This window comes from Myxine glutinosa, chromosome 7, assembly GCF_964187855.1.
Source record: "Myxine glutinosa chromosome 7, kmMyxGlut1.1, whole genome shotgun sequence".
Lineage (NCBI taxonomy): Eukaryota > Metazoa > Chordata > Myxini > Myxiniformes > Myxinidae > Myxine > Myxine glutinosa.
Genome location: NC_136267.1, coordinates 138,517,945 through 138,545,462, shown reverse-complemented (window position 1 = coordinate 138,545,462; position 27,518 = coordinate 138,517,945). Strand labels below are relative to the sequence as shown.

At 51.5% G+C, this 27,518-nt stretch overlaps 1 protein-coding gene across 1 annotated transcript in view; it reads right to left on the bottom strand.

The window, feature by feature from the left end:
* The window catches only part of LOC137431683 (von Willebrand factor), a 198,760-nt gene extending 171,900 nt beyond the window's left edge, over positions 1-26,860 (bottom strand). Inside the window, exon 1 of the mRNA XM_068123293.2 lies at positions 26,621-26,860. Within this exon, the coding sequence (XP_067979394.2) occupies positions 26,621-26,623 (3 nt within the window). The 5' untranslated portion in view covers positions 26,624-26,860. The remainder of the gene's footprint in view (positions 1-26,620) is intronic.
* Positions 26,861-27,518: the final 658 nt, after the last annotated feature.

The window sequence follows — 27,518 nt, the reverse complement described above, 5'->3', positions numbered from 1 at the left end:
AAGGTTCTGTAATATTAACAGTGAAATAAAAAATTGTGGAGACCAAATACTTTTGTCAATTCAACTTATTTTTAGAGACAATTGTGAGTTATTTGAAAAAAGTGCAAGGGCGCCAATATTTTTGGCCACGATGTATATACATATATACAGAGCATTCAGAAAGTATTCAGACCCCTTCACTTTTTCACATTTTGTTATGTTGCAGCCTTATGCTGAAATCGTTTAAATTCATTTTTCCCTCATCAATCTACACTCAATATCCCATAATGACAAAGAGAAAACAGGATTTTAGAAAGTTTTGCAAATTTATTAAAAAGAAAAAACTGAAATATCACATTGACATAGGTATTCAGACCCTAAACTCAGTACTTAGTTGAAGCACCTTTGGCAGCGATTACAGCCTCGAGTCTTCTTGGGTATGACGCTACAAGCTTTGCACACCTGGATTTGGGGATTTTCTGCCATTCTTCTCTGCAGATTCTCTCAAGCCTTGTCAGGTTGGATGGGGACCATCGGTGGACAGCCATTTTCATGTCTCTCCAGAGATGTTCGATTGGGTTCAAGTCAGGGCTTTGGCTGGGCCACTCAAGGACCTTCACAAAGTTGTCCCTAAGCCACTCCTGCATTGTCTTGGCGGTGTGCTTAGGGTCATTGTCCTGTTGGAAGGTGAACCTTCAGCCCAGTCTGAGGTCCTGAGCGCTCTGTTTCAGGTTTTCATTGAGGATACCTCTGTACTTTGCTCTGTTCATTGTTCCCTCAACCCTGACCAGTCCCCCAGTCCCTGCTGCTGAAAAACACCCCCACAGCATGATGCTGCCACCACCATGCTTCACTGTTGGGATGATATTGGGCAGGTGATGAGCGGTGCCTGGTTTCCTCCAGACATGATGCTTAGAATTGAGGCCAAACAGTTCAATCTTGGTTTCATCAGACCACAGAAGATTGTTTCTCACAGTCTGAGAGTCCTTTAGGTGCTTTTTTGCAAACTCCAAGCGGGTTTTCATGTGTCTTTCATTGAGGAGAGGCTTCCGTCAGGCCACTCTGCCATAAAGCCCAGATCGGTGGAGTGTTGCAGTGATGGTTGTCCTTCTGGAAGTTTCTCCCATCTCCACACAGGATCTCTGGAGCTCAGCCAGAGTGACCATCGGGTTCTTGATCACCTCTCTTACCAAGGCCTTCTCCACCGATTGCTCAGTTTGGCCGGGCGGCCAGCTCCAGGAAGAGTCTTGGTTGTTCCAAACTTCTTCCATTTAAGAATTATGCAGGCCACTGTGCTCTTGGGAACCTTCAATGCAGCAGAGATTTTTTTGTAGGCTTCCCCAGATCTGTTCCTCGACAAAAACTGTCTCTGAGCTCTGCAGGCAGTTCCTTCAACCTCATGGCTTGGTTTTTGCTCTGATATGCATTGTCAGCTGTGAGACCTTATGACCTTATGTGAGACATTGAGAGACACATGTGCCTTTCCAAATCATGTCCAATCAATTGAATTTACCACAGGTGGACTCCAATCAAGGTGTAGAAACATCTCAAAGATGATCAAGAGAAATGGGACGCACCTGAGCTAAATTTCAAGTGCCATAGCAAACGGTGTGAATACTTATGTAAATGAGATATTTCAGTTTTCTTTTCAATAAATTTGCAAAACTTTCTAAAATCCTGTTTTCTCTTTGTCATTATGGGGTGTTGAGTGCAGATTGATGAGGGAAAAAATGAATTTAAACGATTTCAGCATAAGTTTGCAACATAACAAAATGTGAATAAAGTGAAGGGGTCTGAATACTTTCTGAATGCACTGTATGTCACAACTTTATGCAATTGTTTCAAGGTTATAAGAGTGAATGTGTTTTTAAAGTCATCAAGGTTTATATAAATCGATCACATCCAAGACCAGAACATTTGGAGACAATGCACACATCAACATGACTGTCCAAGTAATGTGTCTGGATTTGAGCCTAGGACCTAAGAAACATGAGCAATGTTCTCCGGTGGGAAGGCGTAATCGGCTCAATGAAAGGCAAAATAGGATAAACAATTGCATTGAAATATGGGGTTTGTTGAACGTGCTTGAAGTTCAAAATAATTAACCAAGGAAATGAATACAATAGAGAATAGACTGTTGCAATCATATACAGTATGAGAAAACAGTAAGTTGTGACGTCATCCAAGACATCCATGTTTAACCTTTTCTATGGAAACAAAAAAGTCATAATAATGCCTCAATCTGTCATTTTTTTAAAGTAATATCACTGGTGATTGATTGGCTTAAATGCAGCTGTCAAAATACAAAAGTTAATCGGAGTTCAACCCAGGCCTTCATTGATGGGAGACTTCGATGGAAAGCCAGGTGTGACGTTATTTATGACATAGTGGTTTTGTCGTGCTGTCCTAGTAATGAAGTCTGGTGTTTCTGAACACCTCCTTTTGTTTACCATTTCAGTGTCTTTCTATTGTCTGTTGTTTCCCTTTTTAAAACGCAAAGTATCTGCTTCATTGTGTTTCTGCGGACATGTAGTTCATGGACACACTCAGTTATCAGGTGGACATAATTACCCCAGACATTTGAGCTCAATCGGCACCTGTTTTTGACAAGGTTTATATCTAAGTGACCTTGTAAACAATTAAGGTTTTAAGTGGTTTTGATGGTGGTTTGACAATCAGCTGGTGGTTTTGGGCCACATGTCCGACTAGTGCCCACAACAAGCAGGGTGGCTGCATATAAAAGACCAGAGTAGCCATTTAGGGTCATGGCCGGGTCAAGAGGAAGTGAGCAATGAAGGTGGATTTCACAACCCCCTTGCGTGTTCTAGTGTATTCTGGAAAGGCTAGTCCTCCTAAAACGGATATTGTTTTACCTACAGGTGGAACACTTTTGGACTGAAAAAATAAAAGCCAATTGCAGAACGACAAGGTGGGGAGTGGGGGAGCTCCCAAACTTCCCATGCCTCACAACAAAGATTTACCATATTCACCATGACTGGGTAGGGTCCTCGCTGAGCAAACCATTAAAGAAACAGATTCTAAAGGACAGCCAACTGCTATCTGTGGTGTTTGAACAATTTAAAGGCTGCCGATGGTTTTTCCATTCATGAGCAACTATCTTTCCTGTTCGACAAATTGTGTGACTGCTGCAAGCTGAACGGATCTTCGTCAAACTTTCAGAGGTTCACAATGTTTGCTTGGGAGCGTTTCAGGCAAAAATAAACAAACAAACAAAAAAAAGTTCGTTCTTTGGTCTTTTCAAAAAATCGCTCTACAGTGCCTAAGCCTTTTTGATTAATGACAGTTATATACAAGTGCACATTCGCATAAATAAATACAAAACAATCACCAGACATTTGAACACAAATAATCAAACCATCCCGGAAGCGGTCGAAGTTGGGGGTAAGGCTTCTTCTTCTTCCTGAACGTCCTCATACTTAACTCAGAAACGTGATGAACGACACATTCAGCAGCATATGTTCAACAAAAAGGTAAAATGACCATTTTGTAGCGGTTACCGCTGGATGTACATAATCGCCTTGCACCGGCCAGAACACGGCCAGACGCGCCTCTCCCGGGCATGCCCGGACTCACTGTTCCCGGGCATGCCCAAACCTCCCGGGCACGCCCGGTCTCGTCTTTCCCGGGCATGCCCGCTCTCGCCTTTCCAGGGCTCGCCCAGAGCGTCCGGGCATGCCCGCTATCGCCTTTCCAGGGCTCGCCCAGAGCGTCCGGGCATGCCCGCTATCGCCTTTCCAGGGCTCGCCCAGAGCGTCCGGGCATGCCCGCTATCGCCTTTCCAGGGCTCGCCCAGAGCGTCCGGGCATGCCCGCTATCGCCTTTCCAGTGCTCGCCCAGAGCGCCCGGGCACGCCCAGCCTCGACTTGCCAGGCCGCAGCCAAACACGCCCGGGCAGGTCCAGACTCGCCTTTCCAAGGCTCGCCCTTGATACCCGGGCATGCCCGGTATAGCTTTTGCCGGGCAAACTTCCCGACATAAATGTGTATATATATTGTTGCCCGAAAAACGGGCTTGTCAGAATACCTGAGCTGTTTTGTTTCAATAAAGCAACTCGGACGAATTCCGTCTTTGGTCGCGTCAATTCTTTCGACTCGCGTTGGAGCGCAGTTCCTTCATTGGTGACCTACCGACATGGATACGGCAGTGACGCTTAAACTGCCTACCTTCTGGGAGGCTCACGTGGCTGTTTGGTTCGCCCAGGCGGACTCCCAGTTCGCCCTGCGAGGCATCATCGCGGACGACACCCGCTTCCACCATGTTGTGGCGGCGCTCGGTTCCGCCACCGCGGCCCGCGCCTTGAGCCTCCTCCAGCACCCGCCGGCTGCTGACAAATACGACGCGCTGAAGACGCTCCTCCTCGGCGCTTTCGCCCTCTCACCGGCAGCACGCGCACGGCGCCTGCTTGACCTGCCCGAGCTCGGCGACACGCGCCCGTCCGAGCGCATGGACTATATGCTCTCGTTGCTCGGCGAGCACTCTCCGGCATTCCTGTTCCGGGAGCTGTTCCTCCGTCAGCTGCCTAACCCGGTACGCCTCGCCCTGGCTGGCACGTTGATCACGGATTCCCGCGCCCTCGCCAGGGAAGCCGATAAGATCTCCTCGGCGGGCCAGCACATCGGCGCGGTTACCTGGAGCCCGCCGCCGTCCGAGACAACGCCCACGACGCCCGAGCGCCCTGCGCGGTTGGAGGCCGAACTGCCGGTGCAACTGGCGGCCGCCACGCCGCACCGCCCGCTTCCGACACGACGGCCGGGGCCTCCACCTGACCGGGCGTGGTGTTATTACCACGCCAGGTTCGGACACAAGGCTCGGACGTGCCGGCCCCCGTGCACTTTCGGCAGGTCGGGAAACGGCCGGGCCGGCGTTCATTCCCAGCCATGAGCGCCGGCCACTCGGGCAACTTGCTGTTTATTCGGGACAAAGCGTCTGGACGGCGTTTCCTGTGCGACACCGGCGCCCAACTGAGCGTCATACCTGCCTCCGAGCAGAACAGGCTGGACGCAGTTTGCGGCCCCTCTTTGGTCGCTGCTAATGGCTCGGCCATACGCACTTTCGGCCCACGCGTCATCACCCTCTGCTTCGGCAGCCAGCGCTTTCAATGGACTTTTGTTACCGCCAGCGTCCCCGTGGCTTTGCTGGGCGCCGACTTCCTCTGCGCGCACGGGCTGCTGGTCGACGTCAAACGACGTCACCTTGTCCACGCCGAGACCTTCAGCTCCCTGGCGTGCACAATGAGCAGCTCTGCGCCGACCGAACTGGCGTGCGCCCTCCCGGCAACGAACGAGTTCGCTCGCCTGCTCGTGGAATTCCCGGCCCTCACGCGGCCGACGTTTTCGGCCGTCGCGGTGCGGCACGGGATCGAGCACCACATACCGACTACGGGCCCGCCGGTCTACGCCAGGGCCCGCCGCCTCGACCCAGCCAAGCTCGCCCTGGCAAAGGCCGAATTCGACGCGTTGGAGCACCTCGGCATCGTGCGGCGCTCCGATAGCGCGTGGGCCTCGCCACTGCACATCGTGCCAAAGCCGGGGGGTGGATGGCGCCCGTGTGGCGACTACCGCCATCTCAATGACGCTACCACCCCCGACAGGTACCCGATCCCGCATATTCAGGACTTTTCCGCCCGTTTGGCGGGACGGGTCATCTTTTCGAAAATTGACCTGATACGGGGCTACCACCAGGTACCTGTCCGGGCGGCCGACGTCCCGAAGACGGCCGTCATCACGCCGTTCGGCCTGTTCGAATTTTTGCGGATGCCGTTTGGCCTCAAGAACGCGGCCCAGGCGTTCCAGCGCTTGATGGACGGCGTGCTGCGCGACCTGCCGTTTCTTTTCGTCTATCTGGACGACATCCTCGTTGCCAGCACGTCCCGCGCCGAGCACCTCCTCCACCTCCGAACACTGTTCGGTCGCCTCAGCGAGCACGGCTTAATTGTCAACCCGGTCAAATGCCACTTCGGCGCGACGACCGTTGACTTTTTGGGCCACCGCATCACCAAGACCGGGGCCGTGCCGCTGCCGACCAAGGTCGAGGCCATCACCACGTTCCCGCGTCCCCGTTCCATGAAGGCCCTCCAAGAGTTCCTCGGCATGGTGAATTTTTATCACCGATTCGTGCCCCGCGCTGCTCAGCTCATGCGGCCCCTTTACGAGGCCCTCCGGGGCAAGCCGGCCAAGCATGACATTGTTTGGTCCGCGGCCATGGACGCGGCCTTCGCCAGTGCCAAACGGGCCCTCGCCGACGCAACGCTGCTGGCTCACCCGGTGCTCAACGCGCCCATCGCCCTCACTACGGACGCCTCCAACTACGCGGTGGGCGCCGTCCATGAGCAATGGGTGGACGGGGTTTGGCAGTCACTCGCTTTTTTCAGCCGGCAACTCCGGCCGAACGAGTTAAACTACAGCACGTTCGACCGTGAGCTGCTCGGGCTATTCCTGGCCGTTCGCCATTTCCGACACCTCCTGGAGGGCCGCCCGTTCACGGCTTTCGTCGACCACAAGCCGTTGGTCTACGCAATGGCTAAGGTCACGGAGCCGTGGTCGGCCCGCCAGCAGCGCCACCTCTCCGCCGTGTCGGAGTTCACCACGGACATCCAGCACGTCGCCGGCAAAGACAACGCCGTGGCCGACTGCCTTTCGCGGGCCAACGCGAACGCGGTCCACCTCGGCGTGGACTTCACGCTCATGGCGGCCGACCAGACCACCGACGCCTCGGTGCAGGCACTCCGCATGGCGGACACGGGCCTCCGCCTGGCCGACATCCCCTTCGCGGGCACCGTCCTGCTCTGCGACGTCTCCCAGGGCCAGCCTCGCCCCATCGTGCCCGTTTCCTGGCAGCGCCGCATCTTCGCCTCCATCCACGGCCTTTCTCACCCGGGCCGGAAAGCTTCTCAGAAGCTGGTGTCGGCGCGTTTCGTCTGGCACGGCCTTCGACGAAACATCCGCGACTGGGCCAACGCCTGCACGGCCTGCCAGCGAGCCAAGGTCCACCGCCACACCCAGGCCCCGCTGGCACCTTTCGCCGTGCCTGAACGGCGTTTCGACCACGTCCACGTGGACCTGGTGGGTCCCCTGCCCCCCCTCGCGGGGGTTCACCCACCTGCTCACCATGGTGGACAGGACCACCAGGTGGCCGGAGGCCGTGCCCCTCACCTCCACCACCACCGTCGACGTGGCGCAGGCGTTCATCGCCACCTGGGTCGCGCGCTTCGGCGCACCAGCGGACATCTCGTCCGACCGCGGCCCACAGTTAACGTCTGAGCTTTGGGGCGCGGTCGCCCGTTCGTTGGGGGTCACGCTGCACCGCACCACGGCCTACCACCCCCAAGCCAATGGGTTGTGCGAGCGGTTTCACCGCTCCATGAAGGCCGCACTCATGGCCGGCCTTCAGGACGACGGTTGGGCCGACCGGCAGCCGTGGGTCCTTTTGGGCCTTCGCACGGCCCCCAAGGAAGACCTCCAGGCGTCCGCCGCCGGGCTCGTCTACGGCCAGCCACTCCGCGTCCCGGGCGAATTCGTGCCTGACGCTACCATTCCCTGGTCCGCCGCTCGCCAGCGCTCGGACCTCCAGGAGGCCGCCCGACGATTTGCCCCTGTGCCGACGTCCCGCCACGGTGGCCCCCAGTCCTACGTCCCCCCGGCGCTTCGCACAGCGGAGTACGTCTTTGTGCGTCATGACGCGCACCGGGGGCCACTCCGGCCGCCGTACGACGGGCCCTTCCGGGTCCTGCGACGGGGCGACAAGTCTTTCATCGTCGACTTCGGCGGCCGGCCGGACCGGATTTCTGTGGACCGCCTCAAACCGGCGCACATGGACGTCGACCGACCACCACGGTTGGCCCTTCCTCCACGGCGAGGCCGCCCCCCATCCACAGTTCCCCCCGCTCGACCACCCACCACCACGTCAGACCCCTCCCCACGACCCTCCAGGGGTCGCTTCGGCCGGGTCATCCGGACCCCCCTTAAATTGACCCTGCCGGTGCAGGTCGATTCTGGAGGGGCGTGTGTAGCGGTTACCGCTGGATGTACATAATCGCCTTGCACCGGCCAGAACACGGCCAGACGCGCCTCTCCCGGGCATGCCCGGACTCACTGTTCCCGGGCACGCCCGAACCTCCCGGGCACGCCCGGTCTCGTCTTTCCCGGGCATGCCCGCTCTCGCCTTTCCAGGGCTCGCCCAGAGCGTCCGGGCATGCCCGCTATCGCCTTTCCAGGGCTCGCCCAGAGCGTCCGGGCATGCCCGCTATCGCCTTTCCAGGGCTCGCCCAGAGCGTCCGGGCATGCCCGCTATCGCCTTTCCAGGGCTCGCCCAGAGCGTCCGGGCATGCCCGCTATCGCCTTTCCAGTGCTCGCCCAGAGCGCCCGGGCACGCCCAGCCTCGACTTGCCAGGCTGCAGCCAAACACGCCCGGGCAGGTCCAGACTCGCCTTTCCAAGGCTCGCCCTTGATACCCGGGCATGCCCGGTATAGCTTTTGCCGGGCAAACTTCCCGACATAAATGTGTATATATATATTGTTGCCCGAAAAACGGGCTTGTCAGAATACCTGAGCTGTTTTGTTTCAATAAAGCAACTCGGACGAATTCCGTCTTTGGTCGCGTCAATTCTTTCGACTCGCGTTGGAGCGCAGTTCCTTCAATTTCACATTTGTGACGGATTCTCATTTGGTTGTAATTACTTTTCCATTGAAGGAGCTGGGGCTCCCACGTCGATCGGAAGAATGGACGCGACAAAAAGCTGGAATTCATCCGAGTTGCTTTAATCAAACCAAACACTCAGGCACTCTCAAAAGCCCGTTTATCGGGCAGCAATATATATACATATTATCCCGGAGCGTTTGCCCAGGAAAAGCGAGAGGGGGCGTGGCCCAGCGTCCTGGCTGCGGCCTGGCAAGTTGAGGGCGAGCCTGCCCAGGCGTCCCGACCGAGGCCTGGCAAGTTGAGCGCGGGCCTGCCCGGGCGTCCTGGACGAGCCCGGCATGGTGATCGCTCCGCGTCCTTGATAGGTGCAAGGCGATTGTGAAAACCCAGCGGTAGCCGCTACACATGTCCCCCCAGAATCGACTTGCACCGGCAGGGTCAATTTGAGGGGGGTCCTGATGACCCGGCCGAAGCGACCCCTGGTGGGTCGTGGGAGGGGGTCCGGTGTGGTGGTGGGCGGTCGAGTGGGGGGCACCGTGGACGGGGGGCGGCCTCGCCGCGGCGGAAGGGCCACCCGTGGTGGGTGGTCGACGTCCACGTGCGCCGGCTTGAGGCGGTCCACCGCAATCCGGTCCGACCTGCCGCCGATGTCGATGACGAACGACTTGTCGTCCCGTCGCAGCACCCGGAAGGGCCCGTCGTACGGCGGCCGGAGTGGCCCCCGATGTGCGTCGTGACGCACAAAAACATACTCCGCTGTGCGAAGTGCTGGGGGGACGTAGGACTGGGGGTCACCGTGGTGGGATGATGGCACGGGGGCAAACCGTCGGGCGGCCTCCTGGAGGTCCGAGCGCTGGTGAGCTGCGGACCAGGGACTGGTAGCGTCGGGCACGAATTCGCCCGGGACGCGTAGCACCTGGCCATAGACAAGCTCGGCGGTGGATGCCTGGAGGTCCTCCTTGGGGGCCGTGCGGAGGCCCAAAAGGGCCCACGGCAGCCGGTCGGCCCAACCGCCGTCTTGAAGGCCGGCCATGAGCGCGGCCTTCATGGAGCGGTGGAATCGCTCGCACAACCCGTTTGCTTGGGGGTGGTAGGCCGTAGTACGGTGGAGCTTGACCCCCAGGTTGCGGGCGACCGCGCCCCACAGCTCGGAGGTGAACTGTGGTCCGCGGTCTGACGAGATGTCCGCCGGTGCGCCGAAGCGGGCGACCCAGGTGGCGATGAAAGCCTGCGCCACGTCGGCGGTGGTGGTGGAGACGAGGGGAACGGCCTCCGGCCACCTGGTGGTCCTGTCCACCATGGTGAGCAGGTGTGTGAACCCCCGTGACGGGGGGAGGGGGCCCACCAGATCCACGTTGACGTGGTCGAAACGTCGTTCAGGCACGGTGAAAGGTGCCAGCGGGGCCTGGGTGTGTCGGTGGACCTTGGCCCGTTGGCAGGCCATGCAGGTGCTGGTCCAATCGCGGACGTCCCGACGAAGGCCGTGCCAGACGAATCGCGCCGACACCAGCTTCTGGGAAGCTTTCCGGCCCGGGTGGGAAAGGCCGTGGAGGGAGGCGAAGATGCGGCGTTGCCAGGTGACGGGCACGATGGGGCGAGGCTGGCCTTGGGAGACGTCGCAGAGCAGGACAGTGTCCGCGAAGGGGATGTCGGCCAGGCGGAGGCCCGTGTCCGCCGCCCGGAGGGCTTGCACTGTGGTGTCGGTGGTTTGGTCCGCCGCCATAAGCGCAAAGTCCACGCCCAGGTGGACCGCGTTCGCGCTGGCCCGGGAAAGACAGTCGGCCACGGCGTTGTTTTTGCCGGCGACGTGCCAGATGTCCGTGGTAAACTCCGACACGGCGGAGAGGTGGCGCTGTTGGCGGGCCGGCCACGGCTCCGTGACCTTGGCCATGGCGTAAACCAACGGCTTGTGGTCGACGAACGCCGTGAAAGGTCGGCCCTCCAGGAGGTGGCGGAAATGGCGGACGGCCAGGTGTAGACTGAGGAGCTCCCGGTCAAACGTGCTGTATTTGAGCTCGTTCGGCCGGAGCTGCCGGCTGAAAAAAGCGAGTGGCTGCCAAACCCCGTTCACCCATTGCTCATGTACGGCGCCCACCGCGTAGTCGGAGGCATCCGTGGTGAGGGCGATGGGAGCGTTGAGCACCGGGTGAGCGAGCAGTGTTGCGTCGGCGAGGGCCCGCTTTGAGCTTTGGAAGGCCGCATCCATTGCTGCGGACCAGGCGATGTCGTGCTTGGCCGGCTTGCCCCGGAGGGCTTCGTAGAGGGGCCGCATGAGTTGAGCAGCGCGGGGCACGAAGCGGTGATAAAAATTCACCATTCCCAGGAATTCCTGCAGGGCCTTTATGGTGCGTGGACGCGGGAACGTGGTGATGGCCTCGACCTTGGTTGGCAGTGGCACGGCCCCGTTCTTGGTGATGTGGTGGCCCAAAAAATCAACGGCCGTCGTGCCGAAGTGGCATTTGGCCGGGTTGACGATGAGGCTGTGCTCGCTGAGGCGCCCGAACAGTGTTCGGAGGTGGAGGAGGTGCTCGGCCCGGGACGTGCTGGCGACGAGGATGTCGTCCAGGTAAACGAAAAGGAACTGCAGGTCACGCAGCACGCCGTCCATCAAGCGCTGGAACGCCTGAGCCGTGTTCTTGAGACCAAACGGCATCTGCAAGAATTCTAATAAGCCGAACGGCGTGATGACTGCCGTTTTAGGGACGTCGGCCGCCCTGACAGGTACCTGGTGATATCCCCGTATGAGATCAATTTTCGAAAAAATGACCCCTCCCGCCAGACGGGCGGAGAAGTCTTGGATATGCGGGATCGGGTACCTGTCGGGGGTGGTAGCGTCATTGAGACGGCGGTAGTCGCCACACGGGCGCCATCCACCCCCCGGCTTTGGCACGATGTGCAGTGGCGAGGCCCACACGCTATCGGAGCGCCGCACGATGCCGAGGTGCTCCAACGCGTCGAATTCGGCCTTCGCCACGGCGAGCTTGGCTGGGTCGAGGCGGCGGGCCCTGGCGTAGACCGGCGGGCCCGTGGTTGGTATGTGGTGCTCGATCCCATGCCGTACTGCGACGGCCGAAAACGTCGGCCGCGTGAGGGCCGGGAACTCCGTGAGCAGGCGAGCAAACTCGTTCGCCGCCGGGACGGCGCATGCCAGCTCGGTCGGCGCAGAGCTGCTCAATGTGCATACCAGGGAGCTGAAGGTTTCGGCGTTGATTAAACGACGCCGTTGGACACCCACCAGCAGGCCGTGTGCGCAGAGGAAGTCGGCGCCTAGCAGAGCCATGGGCACGTTTGCGGTTACAAACGTCCAAGAAAAGCGTTGGCCGCCGAAGCAGAGGGTGACGTTGCGCGGGCCGAAGGTGCGGATGGTCGATCCGTTGGCCGCAACCAAGGAGGGGCTGCAAACCGCGGATTGCCTGTCCTGGTCAGAGGCGGGTATGACGCTCAGTTGGGCGCCGGTGTCGCACAGGAAGCGCTGTCCGGACGCTTTATCCGTGATGAACAGTAAGTTGCCCGTGTGGCCGGCGCTCATGGCTGGTAATGAACGCCGGCCCGGCCGTTTCCCGGCCTGCCGAAGGTGCACGGGGGTCGGCATGTCCGAACCTTCTGTCCGAACCTGGCATGATAGTAACACCACGCTTGGTCAGGTGGAGGCCCCGGTCGTCGTGCTGGAGGTGGTCGGCTCGGTGTAGCGGCCGCCAATTGCGTCGGCAGTTCGGTCGTCGACCGTGCCGGGTGCTCGGGCGCCATGGGTGTTGCGTCGGACGGCGGTGGGTCCCATGTCGCCGCTGCGATGCGCTGTCCTGCGGCGGAGATCTTGTCGGCTTCTCTGGCAAGGGCCCGGGGATCTGTGATCGTCGTGCTTGCCAGGGCGAGGCGTACCGGGTTAGGCAGCTGACGGAGGAACAGCTCCTGGAACAGGAATGCCGGAGAGTGCTCGCCGAGCAGTGAAAGCATGTAGTCCATTCGCTCGGAAGGGCGCGTGTCGCCGAGCTCGGGCAGGTCGAGCAGGCGCCGTGCGCGTTCCGCCGATGGGAGGGCGAAAGCGTCGAGGAGAAGCTTCTTAATCGCGCCATATTTGTCAGCAGCTGGCGGGCTCTCGAGGAGGCTCAGGGCGCGGGCCGCGGTGGCCGAACCGAGCGCTGCTACCACATGGTGGAAGCGGGTGTCGTCGGCCGTGATGCCTCGCAGGGCGAACAGGGAATCCGCCTGTGCGAACCAAACCGCCGCGTGAGCCTCCCAGAAGGTAGGCAGTTTAAGGGCGACTGCCGTGTCCATGTCGGTAGGTCACCAATGAAGGAGCTTGGGCTCCCACGTCGATCGGAAGAATGGACGTGACAAAAAGCTGGAATTCATCCGAGTTGCTTTAATCAAACCAAACACTCAGGCACTCTCAAAAGCCCGTTTATCGGGCAGCAATATATATACATATTATCCCGGAGCGTTTGCCCAGGAAAAGCGAGAGGGGGCGTGGCCCAGCGTCCCGACCGAGGCCTGGCAAGTTGAGCGCGGGCCTGCCCGGGCGTCCTGGACGAGCCCGGCATGGTGATCGCTCCGCGTCCTTGATAGGTGCAAGGCGATTGTGAAAACCCAGCGGTAGCCGCTACACCATTATATTTTCCCTCATTTCAAATATGTTAATGTTTCTTTTTCCCTTGACTACCGCCGGGTACTCCAGCTATAAACGCTTATATACTTTACTCAGGGTACAAATACAAATACAACTTTGTCTGGGGGGCAACATAGGCTATGTGGCCGTGGCCTCATGCGGGTGTCAGGTGGGCCGTGGGAGGGGCGAAATTCTCTATGTAAATGTGTACCGTGTAGCGCCACCTGGTGATGGTGGCAGAGGATATTACAATTTCCTTTTTCACCTGGGAAACACTGAGGTTAAAGCACTCTTTGCACGGGAAAATTTTTCTTCCTTGCCTTTCCCCCTCCCCCCCCCCAAGAAGGAGGGGCCTGTCAAAGCCCCCTACCCCAAAAGATGTATATGTAGTATATCTTTCACCTCCCTCTCCCCTCACCGCCCCTCCCCTCCCCCACTCCCTTCCTCAAACCCCTTCCTCTCCTGCCTCCCTCCTCACCTTCTGGCAACGCCAGGTACTCCTGCTAGTTCATTATAATTTTAAAAAGAATAGAAATCTGAGTTCACATGTTACTTTGAACCACATTTGCTTTGTTAAAAATTTGAGAGTTCATGAGAAGTGCGTTTGTATTTTCTTAACTCGCCTGAATGATGGGAATATTTCATTCAGGACTAATCTTTACCATTGCTTGTATAACTTGGAGAATTTGGAGACATACACGACTTTCTAAACGATGTATGAATGCTAAATAACGCCTTTGCGCATGCACTGGGTATGCGTTTACAGTGATTCAGTTCGGGTCACAGGACACTTTCACAGGATCGTTTGGATGTAGCTTGATTGGGAGCTCAGAGGTGAGTGTGAGGAGTTTGAGACCATCCTGCCACCTCAAACACACTCGCTGAGGCCTCTCACCACTGTTTACCCCTTTAGTGCCGGCGCCTTCTTCACTTTTTTCCCTTCAGACGCGTGTCCTCATTATACGTCAACCATCATGGGTCATACATACATCATGGCATATCTTGTGTGTACATGCGAGCAAGGATTAAGAAAACTCTAACGTGAAAGAGAGATAAAATTAAGGTGACAAGTGACTTATTCGCAATAAAAAAAATCTAATTTTCATGTTTAGTACTAAATTACCATTCAGAGTGTGTAGATTCACAATTCAACATTTAAAAAAACCCAAAAAAATGTTGAAGTACTAAAAAAAATTAATATACAGCGTATATGTACATTTGGATTTATTTGGTTACCATGGCAACGGTATACAATGCTTCAAAACATTGCCATTTTTACACCAATTTGAGCAAAAAGTTACATTTCTTTCCCTCCCAATCTGAAGCTGATACCGCGACCTGCAAATAGAACAGTTCAACGCCTACCTTTGGGCTATTTATAGCATGTGCACAGCTCACAACAACAATGCATACAGTACATGTGCTATATCTATGGGGAAATTGTGTACAGTGCATCACCAATTTGTGTACAGTGCATCACCAATTTGTGTACAGTGCATTGCCAAATTGTGCACAAACAAAATCATGATGAGGAATATGTTTATTTTGGAAGTGCATATGACTCCGACCATAGCACATGCTATAAATGCTCATAAATTGTGAGCAAAACTCTAAAAGTGTTTATCTCCAGAAAATACATTCTTATGGATTTTTCATCATAAATTTTGAAGCAGAAGAGCAGCGTACTTCAAATTTGGCACAGTTCATCTCTTCAGTGTACCAAATGTCCTAAACGATTAAGAACTAGTAAAAAGCTCGTCAAAAGTGATGGGTTTGAACAGTTTGTTCGAAGGTGCAGCCTCCTGAGCATGCCAACGTCTGAAGCCTCGGCCTAGTGTCAGGTATGCTTATATCTTCTTTATTTATTAGACATTCTACAGACATTTCTTTTTCAGATGAGGTAAAGCAAATTTTACAAAATGTCGAATGTATTTTTAAATATGGTACCTCAATACATGGTCGTTAGTTCATGATATATAGCTCTTTTAAATACATACATACTCCAATTCTGAACGAACTTGAATAATGCATTCAAATCCCCATCATCTTCCCCAATCTTCCCCTCTTCTTCATCTTCATCTTCCCCAAATCTTCAATCTTCATCTTCATCTTCATCTTCTTCTTCCCAATCTTCATCTTCCCAATTGAATCTTCATCTTCCCCAATCCAAAACCTTGATCTTTTCTACCCCCGCTAATTTCACCCCAAATCCACTTTTTTGAGGTGACTTTTGACTTCTTTCCTGGAAGTCCTTGGTGTCCTTGCGTTTTATACCTATCCTGCCTCCCCCCAGGCCCTCTCCCTCCCACACATCTCTTGATGTCCCTGCTCTCAAATGTTGTGCTGGTGTGCTTCCTCCCCTTCTCTCCCCATCTTGTCGACCGCTCCCCTTTTTATATACTTCGTTTGCTTTGTTTGTTTGATTTGTTTGTTTGATAAATGTTAGCTCTTTCATGAGCCTCGACTCTGTATACAAAAAAAAAAAAAAAAAAAAAAAAAATGTAATGAGGAAAACGAGGAAATATAATGTATTCCTTTGAGTCTAAATTTAATGTATTTGAGCAAATAAGTAATTTTTCTTACTTGCATGAAATTTTTTTTTCCTCCTATAAAGAGAACGAAATGATAATAAAGTGGGGATTCCAATCAAAGCCGTCAAAAGGAAAAGAGAGAGGGGCAAGGATTTAAAATAACGAACAACTAACTTTACACTGGATCTGATCGACACGCAATCACGTCATTACGAAATATCTGTCCAACAGTTATAACCCTCCATCCCTTGGGTCTATGGGTGATCTCCAATCTCAGTATTACAGAATGCATAACCTGGTCTGCTGGAAGATTGACAAAACAATTAAATAAGATAAGAGGTTTATGCAGCCAGCAGGCCCATAATTACTAATACGGATTTATTTACTGTGTGGAGATGATTAGTAATCACAAAAATTGATAAACTGGATGGAAAGAGTTTGTAAACATCGATAAAACATTGATACGTACCACAGAGTTAAAAATGTATAACATGGTTCTGAAAGTTACGTGTCTCGTGCTATCACGAGTCTGTAGTATTGTAATTTATATACTGTACAATCAAATGGAGCATGAAAATGTGTTTTGAGGGTGTCATTTTCAGCTCCATCCATGTTCATATATGGGGCGGTCGCCCCGTCCGCCCTGCCATCACTGCGCTTATGGGTATATAGATTAGCTGAACAACCACTTTGTATATTATTTCATTTCCAGCTATCACGAGTCCGTAGTATTGTAATTTATATACTGTACAATCAAATGGAACATGAAAATGTGTTTTAAGGGTGCCATTTCCAGCTCCATCCATGTTCGTATATGGGGCGGTCGCCCCGTCCGCCCTGCCATCGCTACGCCTATGGTGTATATAGATAAGATGAACAACCACTTTGTATATTATTTGATTTCCACGTCTTCCCCCACAGTTAGGAATGAACTGAAACATTTGTTCCCAAATCTGCCTTACTCAGCTAATAACTTCATCTCTTTTTCTGTCATCACTGGAACACCAGAAAACTGATACATCTAGCACCCCCAGATCTCTGTCATGTCAATGTGCAGTCTCACATGATTATCCTCGAAATTATCGCTTTTGCTCAATATGAACTCACCATCCTGCTTGTTCCACACCTACATCTTCACCTTTTCATAGTCCCACCTTTCCCTAAGCTCAGCTTTACGCATTTGTGCTGCTTCTATTGCTTTATACAGTCTTGCAATGATCTTGGACGGCCACTCCACCAACCTCATTGGATTGTTCGATAATTTCAAAAAAAGTTATAGGCTACGGTTTAAGTAAATCTGTTCAATTCTTGTAATAAATAGCTTTGTAAAATAAAATGTATAAGTAAATAGCTTTGTAAAATAAAACAATAAAAATATGACAAGCAATATTTACCAGCAAGGATAAAAAAAAACCACCAAACAACTTATGTGACACTATTGCCTAAGAGTAGTGACGACGGTTCAACTGCTACATGGTCTTGGACCATTACCTCGTGGAGGTTATGTTTTCACCTCTGTCTATTTGTTTGTGAACAGAATATGTTAAAAAGTTATAGACGGATTTGGACGAAACTTGGTGGAGAGGTTTTGTATGTGACAAGGATGAAATGATTAGATTTTGGAGAAGATTCAGACCTGGATCTCAGAATCTTTTCAGTGATTCTTCCTCATTGGATGAAAGGGCTAAAAATGATATGTAGCATGATATCTCAAAAAGTTATAGACGGATTTGGACGAAACTTGGTGGAGAGGTTTTGTATGTGACAAGGATGAAATGATTAGATTTTGGTGAACATTCGGACCTGGATCTCAGAATCTTTTCAGTGATTCTTCCTCATTGAATGATAGGGCTAAAAATGATATGTAGCATGATATCTCAAAAAGTTATGGGTGGATTCGGACGAAATTTGGGGGAGATGTTTTGTATGCCACATAGTTAGGGAATTTTAGCAAATTGTATTGACCATCTGTGAAAAAATTGCTTACCAAAAAATTTCTTCACTAACGTATTCATCTAGGTGTCTACTAACACCTATCAATTAGTGCAAACCCAAATCCTTGTGGAAAATTCTGGGGAGCCAATCAAAGTTCGGGTGCTCAGAGGGCCTGCGCGAAAAAATCGGAAAATTAACTTTTGCCAATATTGACTTGTGGGATGTCTAACTAGGGGTTTTTTGGGGTGCTGAATTGATTCCAACCATTATTTTTGAGAAAAAAACACTCCATGATCATATAAAATGTATTTTATTGACATTTTAAACAGAACTGTGCTCAATGGAAATGTTGCTTCGTCAGCTTTTACAACCTTATTCATCAAACTCCCCAGTATCTTCCTCACTCCTCTTGTCATCCAGCTGGTTTATGTTCAGGCAAGAGTTACCATGACAGATGCCGCAAGCAGAAATACACTTGACTCCTTGCTTTTTACAGGAGCACCTGAGTGAGCTGCAGTCCCCCGCACAGTTGCAGCTGGCAAACGTCAGGAGGTAGTCTGGTGCAATGGGGTCTGTAGAAGGGACTGGTGCATATCCTTGCTCAGTGAGTTGCCATCCATAGTCCCGGGCATCCAACGATGGACTTTGCAGCATCAGCCAGTCTCTAGTCTGGAGGTAAGCTCGGAGAGAGTGCTGTGCTGCAGCTCCTGTTGTCGGGGGGAGTTTCTCAGGTTTTATGCTCCCAGTAGCAGCTCGCTTGCTGAAGATGTCGAATCTCAAGTCTTCCAAGTCTTTGGAGGATTTCCCATGGAACATGAGCTTGAAAAGATCACAGCCTGCTTTAATGATATCACCTTTCTCAGCTCGGATGTCCATAAACACGTCCATTGCCCTCTCTGCTTCATCAGTCTTGCAGAGCTTGCTTAGCAAAGTTGGTTTGCTAAACCCAAAAATTGCAGACACTGTATCGCAGCCAGAGAAGCTGTGCAAGAAGATGAGATACCTCCGGTATATCTCTGGGAGGGCCTCCCGGATCTTTCCGACATCGTAAGATGTTTCTTTGGCTGTCGTGAGGAAGATCGGATGGTCTGCAACATGATGAATCAGCATAACCAGGACGTCTGTGTCCTCAGCCCTCACCTCGACAGGGGACTCTCTTGCCTCATCTAGAGCTGCGCGGACGATGGAGGTGTCGGCATCATCGGAGCATTGCTGTACACTGATTCCATTCCAACTACATGTCTCAGCAAGGAGCAGAACGAGCTGGGCTTTGTTTTTCTTGTTATCGAGGAACTTTTCTCTTTGCTAGGGCAGCCTTGTCTGGCTTTCGCAACTTTTGATTTTTGTCAAACAGAGACATCGGTTTTGGCGTCAACTCAAAGCGCAGAGCTTCTTTGGTCTTGGCTTCATGCTCACTGATGACAATGAGGCGGTTGAATAGCTTCAGTGAGTCAATGACCAGCTTCTCGCCATTGACTTTGGGTCCAGATCTGAGGCTTGCAAGTGATTTGACCTTGTGTTTGGTTACCATTGCATCCACAACAGTTTTCCCATCCATCTTAGCCTGTATGGCTCTGCCAACTTCTTCTGCTTGATCAGCGTTGACTTGGTCTTCGGGAGTGCTGCTGAACCCAGTTGAGAAGGACACCAGAGTCTTCTTGTCCCGTGTGGCATCGAAAGGGTTGACTTCCTCCAACCACCCAACTATGGTGTTGACAGCATCGTTATCGCTCTTCATTTGGGCTCTTTTAACGTCGGTGTGGACAGGTACCCCACATTTGACCATGCTTCTTTCTAGCTCTTGGTGAATGAACAAGAAGTGGTTCAGAGTCTGAACCCAAGACTTATGAGAAGACTCATTCCGAAAGCGGCCTCTGTTTAGACCACCGGAGGATTTTGCCTCACGCATGAGTGTGGTTTCTATCGTGATGTCGGTCCATGTGCCTGACCATTCATGGTCTGAGAACCTGACTACATGGTTGCCGTACAAAGTGAACTTGGATAGAGTTTCCTGGAACATGGGACTCCCCTGTCGCTGATGCATCAGCTGTACATACAGCCTTGCTCCCTTTGTGTACTGATGGTGGCCCGCTGCTGCGAAGGTATTGAGCATTCCAATGATGCAGCTGAGATGACCTGTGTGGTCTGGGACACGCTCACTCCTGATGAATACCTTGATGAGGTCGATTCTGCCATAGTACCAGACCCAGAGTGCTGGTGTCCTTCCTCCTTCAGCTAAAATCTTCAATCTCTCTGCCATCCTCTCCTCGAAGACAGTGACTATCCTTGGTGCAGATGTTAGATTAGCGGAATTTTGATTACCTGTTGTCTCATCTTTTGCAGTCCTGATGAAGTCCTCCATGTCTTCGTACTCCTGCTCACTGAAGACACCTCTCAGCACGAACTTGGCAATTCCTGCAGATGCAAGAAGGTGAAACCGAATGGCCTTGGCATAAGCCCCGCCTGAGAGGATGTGTTCTGCTGTGGTGCTGCCTGGATAAACTAGCTGTATGACCTCTTGCAACCCAGAGTCAGCCATGACCATCCCGATGGACCCTAGGAAGCTTTTCAGGAGGTGAAACCCACCTAGTCTTGTGATGATGGGCAATTCAGACTGGAGGACTATCTGCATTGCTTTCAACCATATAGGCAGGTCGAATGTTATGAGGGCAGGAGACGGACAGCGCCGTAGGCATTCCATTAGCGTGGTGTAGATAGTGCTGTACTCGTTAGGGTCACCCTCGATGATTGGAAGAAACTCAATGAGGGACTTCTCCTTGCATTCAGGTCTGTATAATGACTTCATGAAACCATTCCAGTTGGCATGTTCGAATGTGGGGTTGAGATTCTTGATAGCCCATCCTGCCATCCAAGCGATGTCCCCTGGCTGCAAGGCTGGAGGGTCTACATGAAGATCTGCAACAAGAACAAACTTAACGTCTGCCAATCCTACTTTCTTTTTTGGAACAAAGGATAGAATCTTCACCTCTGCTGCTTTGAGGGTTGCTGCCTTCTCCTCAACAGTTATCTGCCTTCTTGGAATAGTTGCAAGAAGCTCTTCTTGTCTCTTTGCAGGGGCCGGAGATGTCACTAAGATGACGCCCATAGCATGGAATGCTGTGTTCCTGTTTAGTGACACAATGTTCAGATCTATATCATCACCAACACATTGCTGAACTGTGCTTTCTTCTGGAACGAAGACGGCAAAACCCTCATCCATCTCATCACTATTCTCCTCTTGCTCTTCTGCCTGTTCTGGAGACCCGCATTTTGCATTGCATTTTTTTGTAAACAACAGACAGGACATGAAATTTTGACTAAACAATACACATTATTATCAGTTAAAACTAAGAAGGTAAGTCACAAACCATGTGCAAAACTTGTGTCTTCACTATTTGTTCATTTATCAAGGTATGTCGCAGCACCACAACACTACACCGCGTTGGCAGCAACCCATAGCGGCAGCAACACACACACCTTCCCGCCACCGCGTCTAGACACACACTGGCAAGTGAACTGGGCGCATGTGGGGGAGTGGTACAGCGGGGAACGGGGGAGGGCAGCATGTGGGGCAGTGGGGGACGGGTGAGGGCAGCATGTGGGGGGAGTGGGGCAGCGTTGTATGCTGGTTTCAGCACAATTTGAACAATCTGAATCAATTGAGCCAAATTACCGCAAAACACAGTCTGAGATATCTAAAAATGTATCATATCAATATTTTACGGCCAGGGATTCATTTTTCCTCAAATCTAATGGTTGGAATCAATTCAGCACCCCAGAAAACCCCTAGTTAGACATCCCACAAGTCAATATTGGCAAAAGTTAATTTTCCGATTTTTTCGTGCAGGCCCTCTGAGCACCCGAACTTTAATTGGCTCCCCAGAATTTTCCACAAGGATTTGGGTTTGCACTAATTGATAGGTGTTAGTAGACACCTAGATGAATACGTTAGTGAAGAAATTTTTTGGTAAGCAATTTTTTCACAGATGGTCAATACAATTTGCTAAAATTCCCTAACTACGAGGGGTTTTTTGGGGTGCTGAATTGATTCCAACCATTAGATTTGAGAAAAAATGAATCCCTGGCCGTAAAATATTGATATGATACATTTTTAGATATCTCAGACTGTGTTTTGTGGTAATTTGGCTCAATTGATTCAGATTGTTCAAATTGTGCTGAAACCAGCATACAACGCTGCCCCACTCCCCCCACATGCTGCCCTCACCCGTCCCCCACTCCCCCACATGCTGCCCTCCCCCGTCCCCCGCTGTACCACTCCCCCACATGCGCCCAGTTCACTTGCCAGTGTGTGTCTAGACGCGGTGGCGGGAAGGTGTGTGTGTTGCTGCCGCAATGGGTTGCTGCCAACGCGGTGTAGTGTTGTGGTGTGGTGTGTATGTACAGCTGATGCATCAGCGACAGGGGAGTCCCATGTTCCAGGAAACTCTATCCAAGTTCACTTTGTACGGCAACCATGTAGTCAGGTTCTCAGACCATGAATGGTCAGGCACATGGACCGACATCACGATAGAAACCACACTCATGCGTGAGGCAAAATCCTCCGGTGGTCTAAACAGAGGCCGCTTTCGGAATGAGTCTTCTCATAAGTCTTGGGTTCAGACTCTGAACCACTTCTCGATCATTCACCAAGAGCTAGAAAGAAGCATGGTCAAATGTGGGGTACCTGTCCACACCGACGTTAAAAGAGCCCAAATGAAGAGCGATAACGATGCTGTCAACACCATAGTTGGGTGGTTGGAGGAAGTCAACCCTTTCGATGCCACACGGCACAAGAAGACTCTGGTGTCCTTCTCAACTGGGTTCAGCAGCACTCCCGAAGACCAAGTCAACGCTGATCAAGCAGAAGAAGTTGGCAGAGCCATACAGGCTAAGATGGATGGGAAAACTGTTGTGGATGCAATGGTAACCAAACACAAGGTCAAATCACTTGCAAGCCTCAGATCTGGACCCAAAGTCAATGGCGAGAAGCTGGTCATTGACTCACTGAAGCTATTCAACCGCCTCATTGTCATCAGTGAGCGTGAAGTCAAGACCAAAGAAGCTCTGCGCTTTGAGTTGACGCCAAAACCGATGCCTCTGTTTGACAAAAATCAAAAGTTGCGAAAGCCAGACAAGGCTGCCCTAGCAAGGTCCCTGAAGGCATGTGTGGCACTTGTCGAACAACCCCCCTGCACAAGCCTTGTGGTTGATGGTGGGTGGCTCCTGCACAATGTCAAGTGGGAGGCTAACCTTACTTGGAAGGATGTTGCCGAGAGGTACCTCCGGTTTGTGAAGTCCATGGGGAGCCATCTGGCTCCATGGGGAGCCATCGCCTCCGGATAACGGTGGTCTTTGACGGATATGGCAGCTCCACCAAGGACCATGACCACTTGAGACGAACAAAGAATGCATGCTGTGACATTCAGATTCGTCTGGATCTCAAAATCATAATTGCAAGAGAAAAATTCCTCGATAACAAGAAAAACAAAGCCCAGCTCGTTCTGCTCCTTGCTGAGACATTTAGTAGGAATGGAATCAGTGTACAGCAATGCTCCGATGATGCCGACACCTCCATCGTCCGCGCAGCTCTAGATGAGGCAAGAGAGTCCCCTGTCGAGGTGAGGGCTGAGGACACAGACGTCCTGGTTATGCTGATTCATCATGTTGCAGACCACCCGATCTTCCTCACGACAGCCAAAGAAACATCTTACGATGTCGGAAAGATCCGGGAGGCCCTCCCAGAGATATACCGGAGGTATCTCATCTTCTTGCACAGCTTCTCTGGCTGCGATACAGTGTCTGCAATTTTTGAGTTTAGCAAACCAACTTTGCTAAGCAAGCTCTGCAAGACTGATGAAGCAGAGAGGGCAATGGACGTGTTTATGGACATCCGAGCTGAGAAAGGTGATATCATTAAAGCAGGCTGTGATCTTTTCAAGCTCATGTTCCATGGGAAATCCTCCAAAGACTTGGAAGACTTGAGATTCGACATCTTCAGCAAGCGAGCTGCTACTGGGAGCATAAAACCTGAGAAACTCCCCACGACAACAGGAGCTGCAGCACAGCACTCTCTCCGAGCTTACCTCCAGACTAGAGACTGGCTGATGCTGCAAAGTCCATCGTTGGATGCCCGGGACTATGGATGGCAACTCACTGAGCAAGGATATGCACCAGTCCCTTCTACAGACCCCATTGCACCAGACTACCTCCTGACGTTTTCCAGCTGCAACTGTGCGGGGGACTGCAGCTCACTCAGGTGCTGCTGTAAAAAGCAAGGAGTCAAGTGTATTTCTGCTTGCGGCATCTGTCATGGTAACTCTTGCCTGAACATAAACCAGCTGGATGACAAGAGGAGTGAGGAAGATACTGGGGAGTTTGATGAATAAGGTTGTAAAAGCTGAAGAAGCAACATTTCCATTGAGCACAGTTCTGTTAAAAATGTCAATAAAATACATTTTATATGATCATGGAGTGTTTTTTTCTCAAAAATAATGGTTGGAATCAATTCAGCACCCCAAAAAACTCCTAGTTAGACATCCCACAAGTCAATATTGGCAAAAGTTAATTTTCCGATTTTTTCGCGCAGGCCCTCTGAGCACCCGAACTTTGATTGGCTCCCCAGAATTTTCCACAAGGATTTGGGTTTGCACTAATTGATAGGTGTTAGTAGACACCTAGATGAATACGTTAGTGAAGAAATTTTTTGGTAAGCAATTTTTTCACAGATGGTCAATACAATTTGCTAAAATTCCCTAACTAACAAGGATTAAATTTACTAGATTTTGGAGAAGATTCGGATCTGGATCTCAGAGTTTTTAAAGTGATTCTTCCTCATTGAATGATCGGGCAAAAAACGATATTGCTACGGTTTTGAGATGTGTAAAGTGAGCTCAACAAAGGTTAAAGGTTGCCCCCCATAGATAGTCACACAAGCAACATGTAGCCTCCTTTGTAGTATAGTTATGTCTTAGTATATGTGAGGGTAGGCCCCTTCCAGTGTTAATCCTGCATTGTGTAAAGACAGGAGAATACGTCCTACTTCTGCAAACCATTCCACCTCTGTGGGCGCAATCCAGTTTGTTAAGCATTGGTTGTTCATTAGTCGAGCTAACACGAGGTAGGCCTAAAAGGGTGGGGTCGGCGTTGAGGTCGGGAGCGGCAGAGGCGATGACAGTAAGCATGAGCCGCCAATCAGGGCTCAGAGGTGGTGGCGTCAGAGGGCGTGGTGAGAAGAGTCTGGTGAGTTCCAGAAGGCTCGCGGGGCGGGGCTATATAACCCGATGCGCAAAGCCCTCAACAGGACTTGCCAGGGCTTGAACAGGACTTGCAGAGGATAAGCGCATTGTGAAGGACTTGAACAGGACTTGCCAGGGGAAGAGGACTGGCAGAGGAGAGAGAGGACGCGCAGGAAGAGGACTTGCATCACTCGCACTGTACGAACTTTACTATCGCTAAAGATACGTGGGCGCAGCCAGGGCGTTTATAACTTGCGCACCCTCCAGCCAAGCGAGTGAACGAAGCTGCGTAACCGCTCTTTTCTATAAAAACCCTCCCTGCCGTTCGCCCCGATATCTCGAGCCTGTGCTCGAGAGACACGCAACGTGGCCTTGTCTTCGCCTGCTTGCCATCATTGCGGGACGTGCTGTGACCGAGGAGAGCCGGACGGGGCCGTTCCTGTACGACCAAGCCGGCGCGTTTGGCCTGAACATCATCCTGCCCATCTGCAATCCCCGTGTGAGTGTGTCAGACGGGCCCGTTATCTTTGGGAATTAAGAGTAAGACTGTATAAGGATTTCCCTGTGTCTCTTCGTCCTGAACTGTAAATACGTGTGGTAATAATTATTAAACCTATTTGTTCTTCCTTTCTTCTGAATTCGATCGTTCCCGTGATTTCTCCAATTGACTAAGCACGGCACGAATAAGATCGCTCCAATCGGGTTCCATTAATTATAACTGCGCGGATCACGTGTACGCAAACCGCTCGGTGTATTCCAACCTCACGTGGTTCATGCGAGGCTTGTTTCCTCGCATCCAGGGCAGCGCGAGTACTTAGGTACGAGTGAGAATTTGGTCCCGGAACCCTATTTCGCGCTGTCCGGAAGAGAAGTTGCAGGTCTCGGTTTGCACCAGGCCAGTAAAGACAAGGGGAGTAATCCCCCCTTGATAAGGGGAGAAGGCCGGCGACAGAACCACAACAATATATAGCATGATATCTCAAAAAGTTATGGACGGATTGGATTCTGACAAAACTTGGTGAGTATGTTGGGTGTGTGACAAGGAATAATCAATTCAACTTTGGTGAAGATTCGAATCCGATCCGGATGAAGGATTTTTAAAGCGATTCTTCACCATTGAATGACAGGGCTAAAAACGATATATAGCATAATATCTCAAAAGGTTATGGACGGATTCGGACAAAATTTGGTGAGTATGTTGAGTGTGTGACAAAGAAGAATCGATTCAACTTTGGTGAAGATTCTAATCTGGATCCGGATGAGAAATTTTTTTAAACGATTCTTCATTGAGTGAGCGATAGGGCTAAAACTAATATACAGCATAATATGATATCTCAAAAAGTTATGGACGAATTATGACAAAACTTGGTGGAAGAGTTGGTTAAGTGACAAGAACAAGCCAATTAGATTTTGATTCGGGTCAGAATCCAGATGTGGCCTATCAGTGGGATACAAAAGGTGCATCAATCAGCCCGGTGCATTAACAGGTGAACAATAATTACAAGTATAATAATTAATTACACACTTTACTAATCGTGGTATATATATAGGACTCAACAACCATAGTGTTATGAGCACGGTGTATCCACATTCTGTATTAACAATCACCATAGATCATGATCATCATCAGATTTTCCATGTAAACAGTGAGATGAAGACAAATACACTAAGGTTACCATATTAACGACGGCAGAAGGTGATGGAGACTGTTCGGGAGGTTTCCGACAGGCGACTTCATAACCCGACGAAACGTAGCGCTGTGCGTGACCATGCGGAGAACATTACGTGACACGAGGTTGGAAGGAGGACATGCGTGACGTCATAAAAACTTCCTCATTGTGTCGCCTCATTCTCAGCTTGGCGGCGCCCGAATGATGGATGCCTGATGGCTCTGGGTGCACAAATATTTTTCATTCCGAGAATAATGGAAGGAAGGAAGGGCTTTATGGAAACAACCTTTCTTTCTTGTCCTTTTGCTCCACAGCTCTCTCCCCTTTACCATATCCCTCCCCTCTCAACGTCTTGCACGCAGCTTCCATCAAATATCTTGGATTTTAAAAGCTTTGCATATAAATATTTACATTCACAGTTTTTCATTTGACTTTGAAGCCTCAGGACAGAAACAGCGCTGTGTGAAAACAGCTGTTGACGTCATCATTTGCAAGTCCACGTGACCACTTCACCCCGCCCCTTTTGGGTAGTGGTCCATGGTGTAATGCTGTCCATGGTGTAATGCTGTCCATGGTGTAATGCTGTCCATGGTGTAATGCTAATGTAATATTAAGACTGGGAATCCAACGCCCTTGGATAGCCAACCCACAGGTAAATGCGCTATACCTGTATGCACCATTGTGTCAAAATGGCTGCCAAACCTTACAATAATACCTCGAACAAATAGTTGGAACAGACGGCTTAATTACCTGCCAGTCCCTGTAGTTTTAAACCGTTCGAGACAAGTTTTATATAAGAATGTCTGCGCCCCCAAGATGTCTGCAACAGTGTATACATCGACGTGACATTGCCATAAGAACGAAGTCCCTTCCCTTTTGTCATGCACACGTACTCATGTTGTAA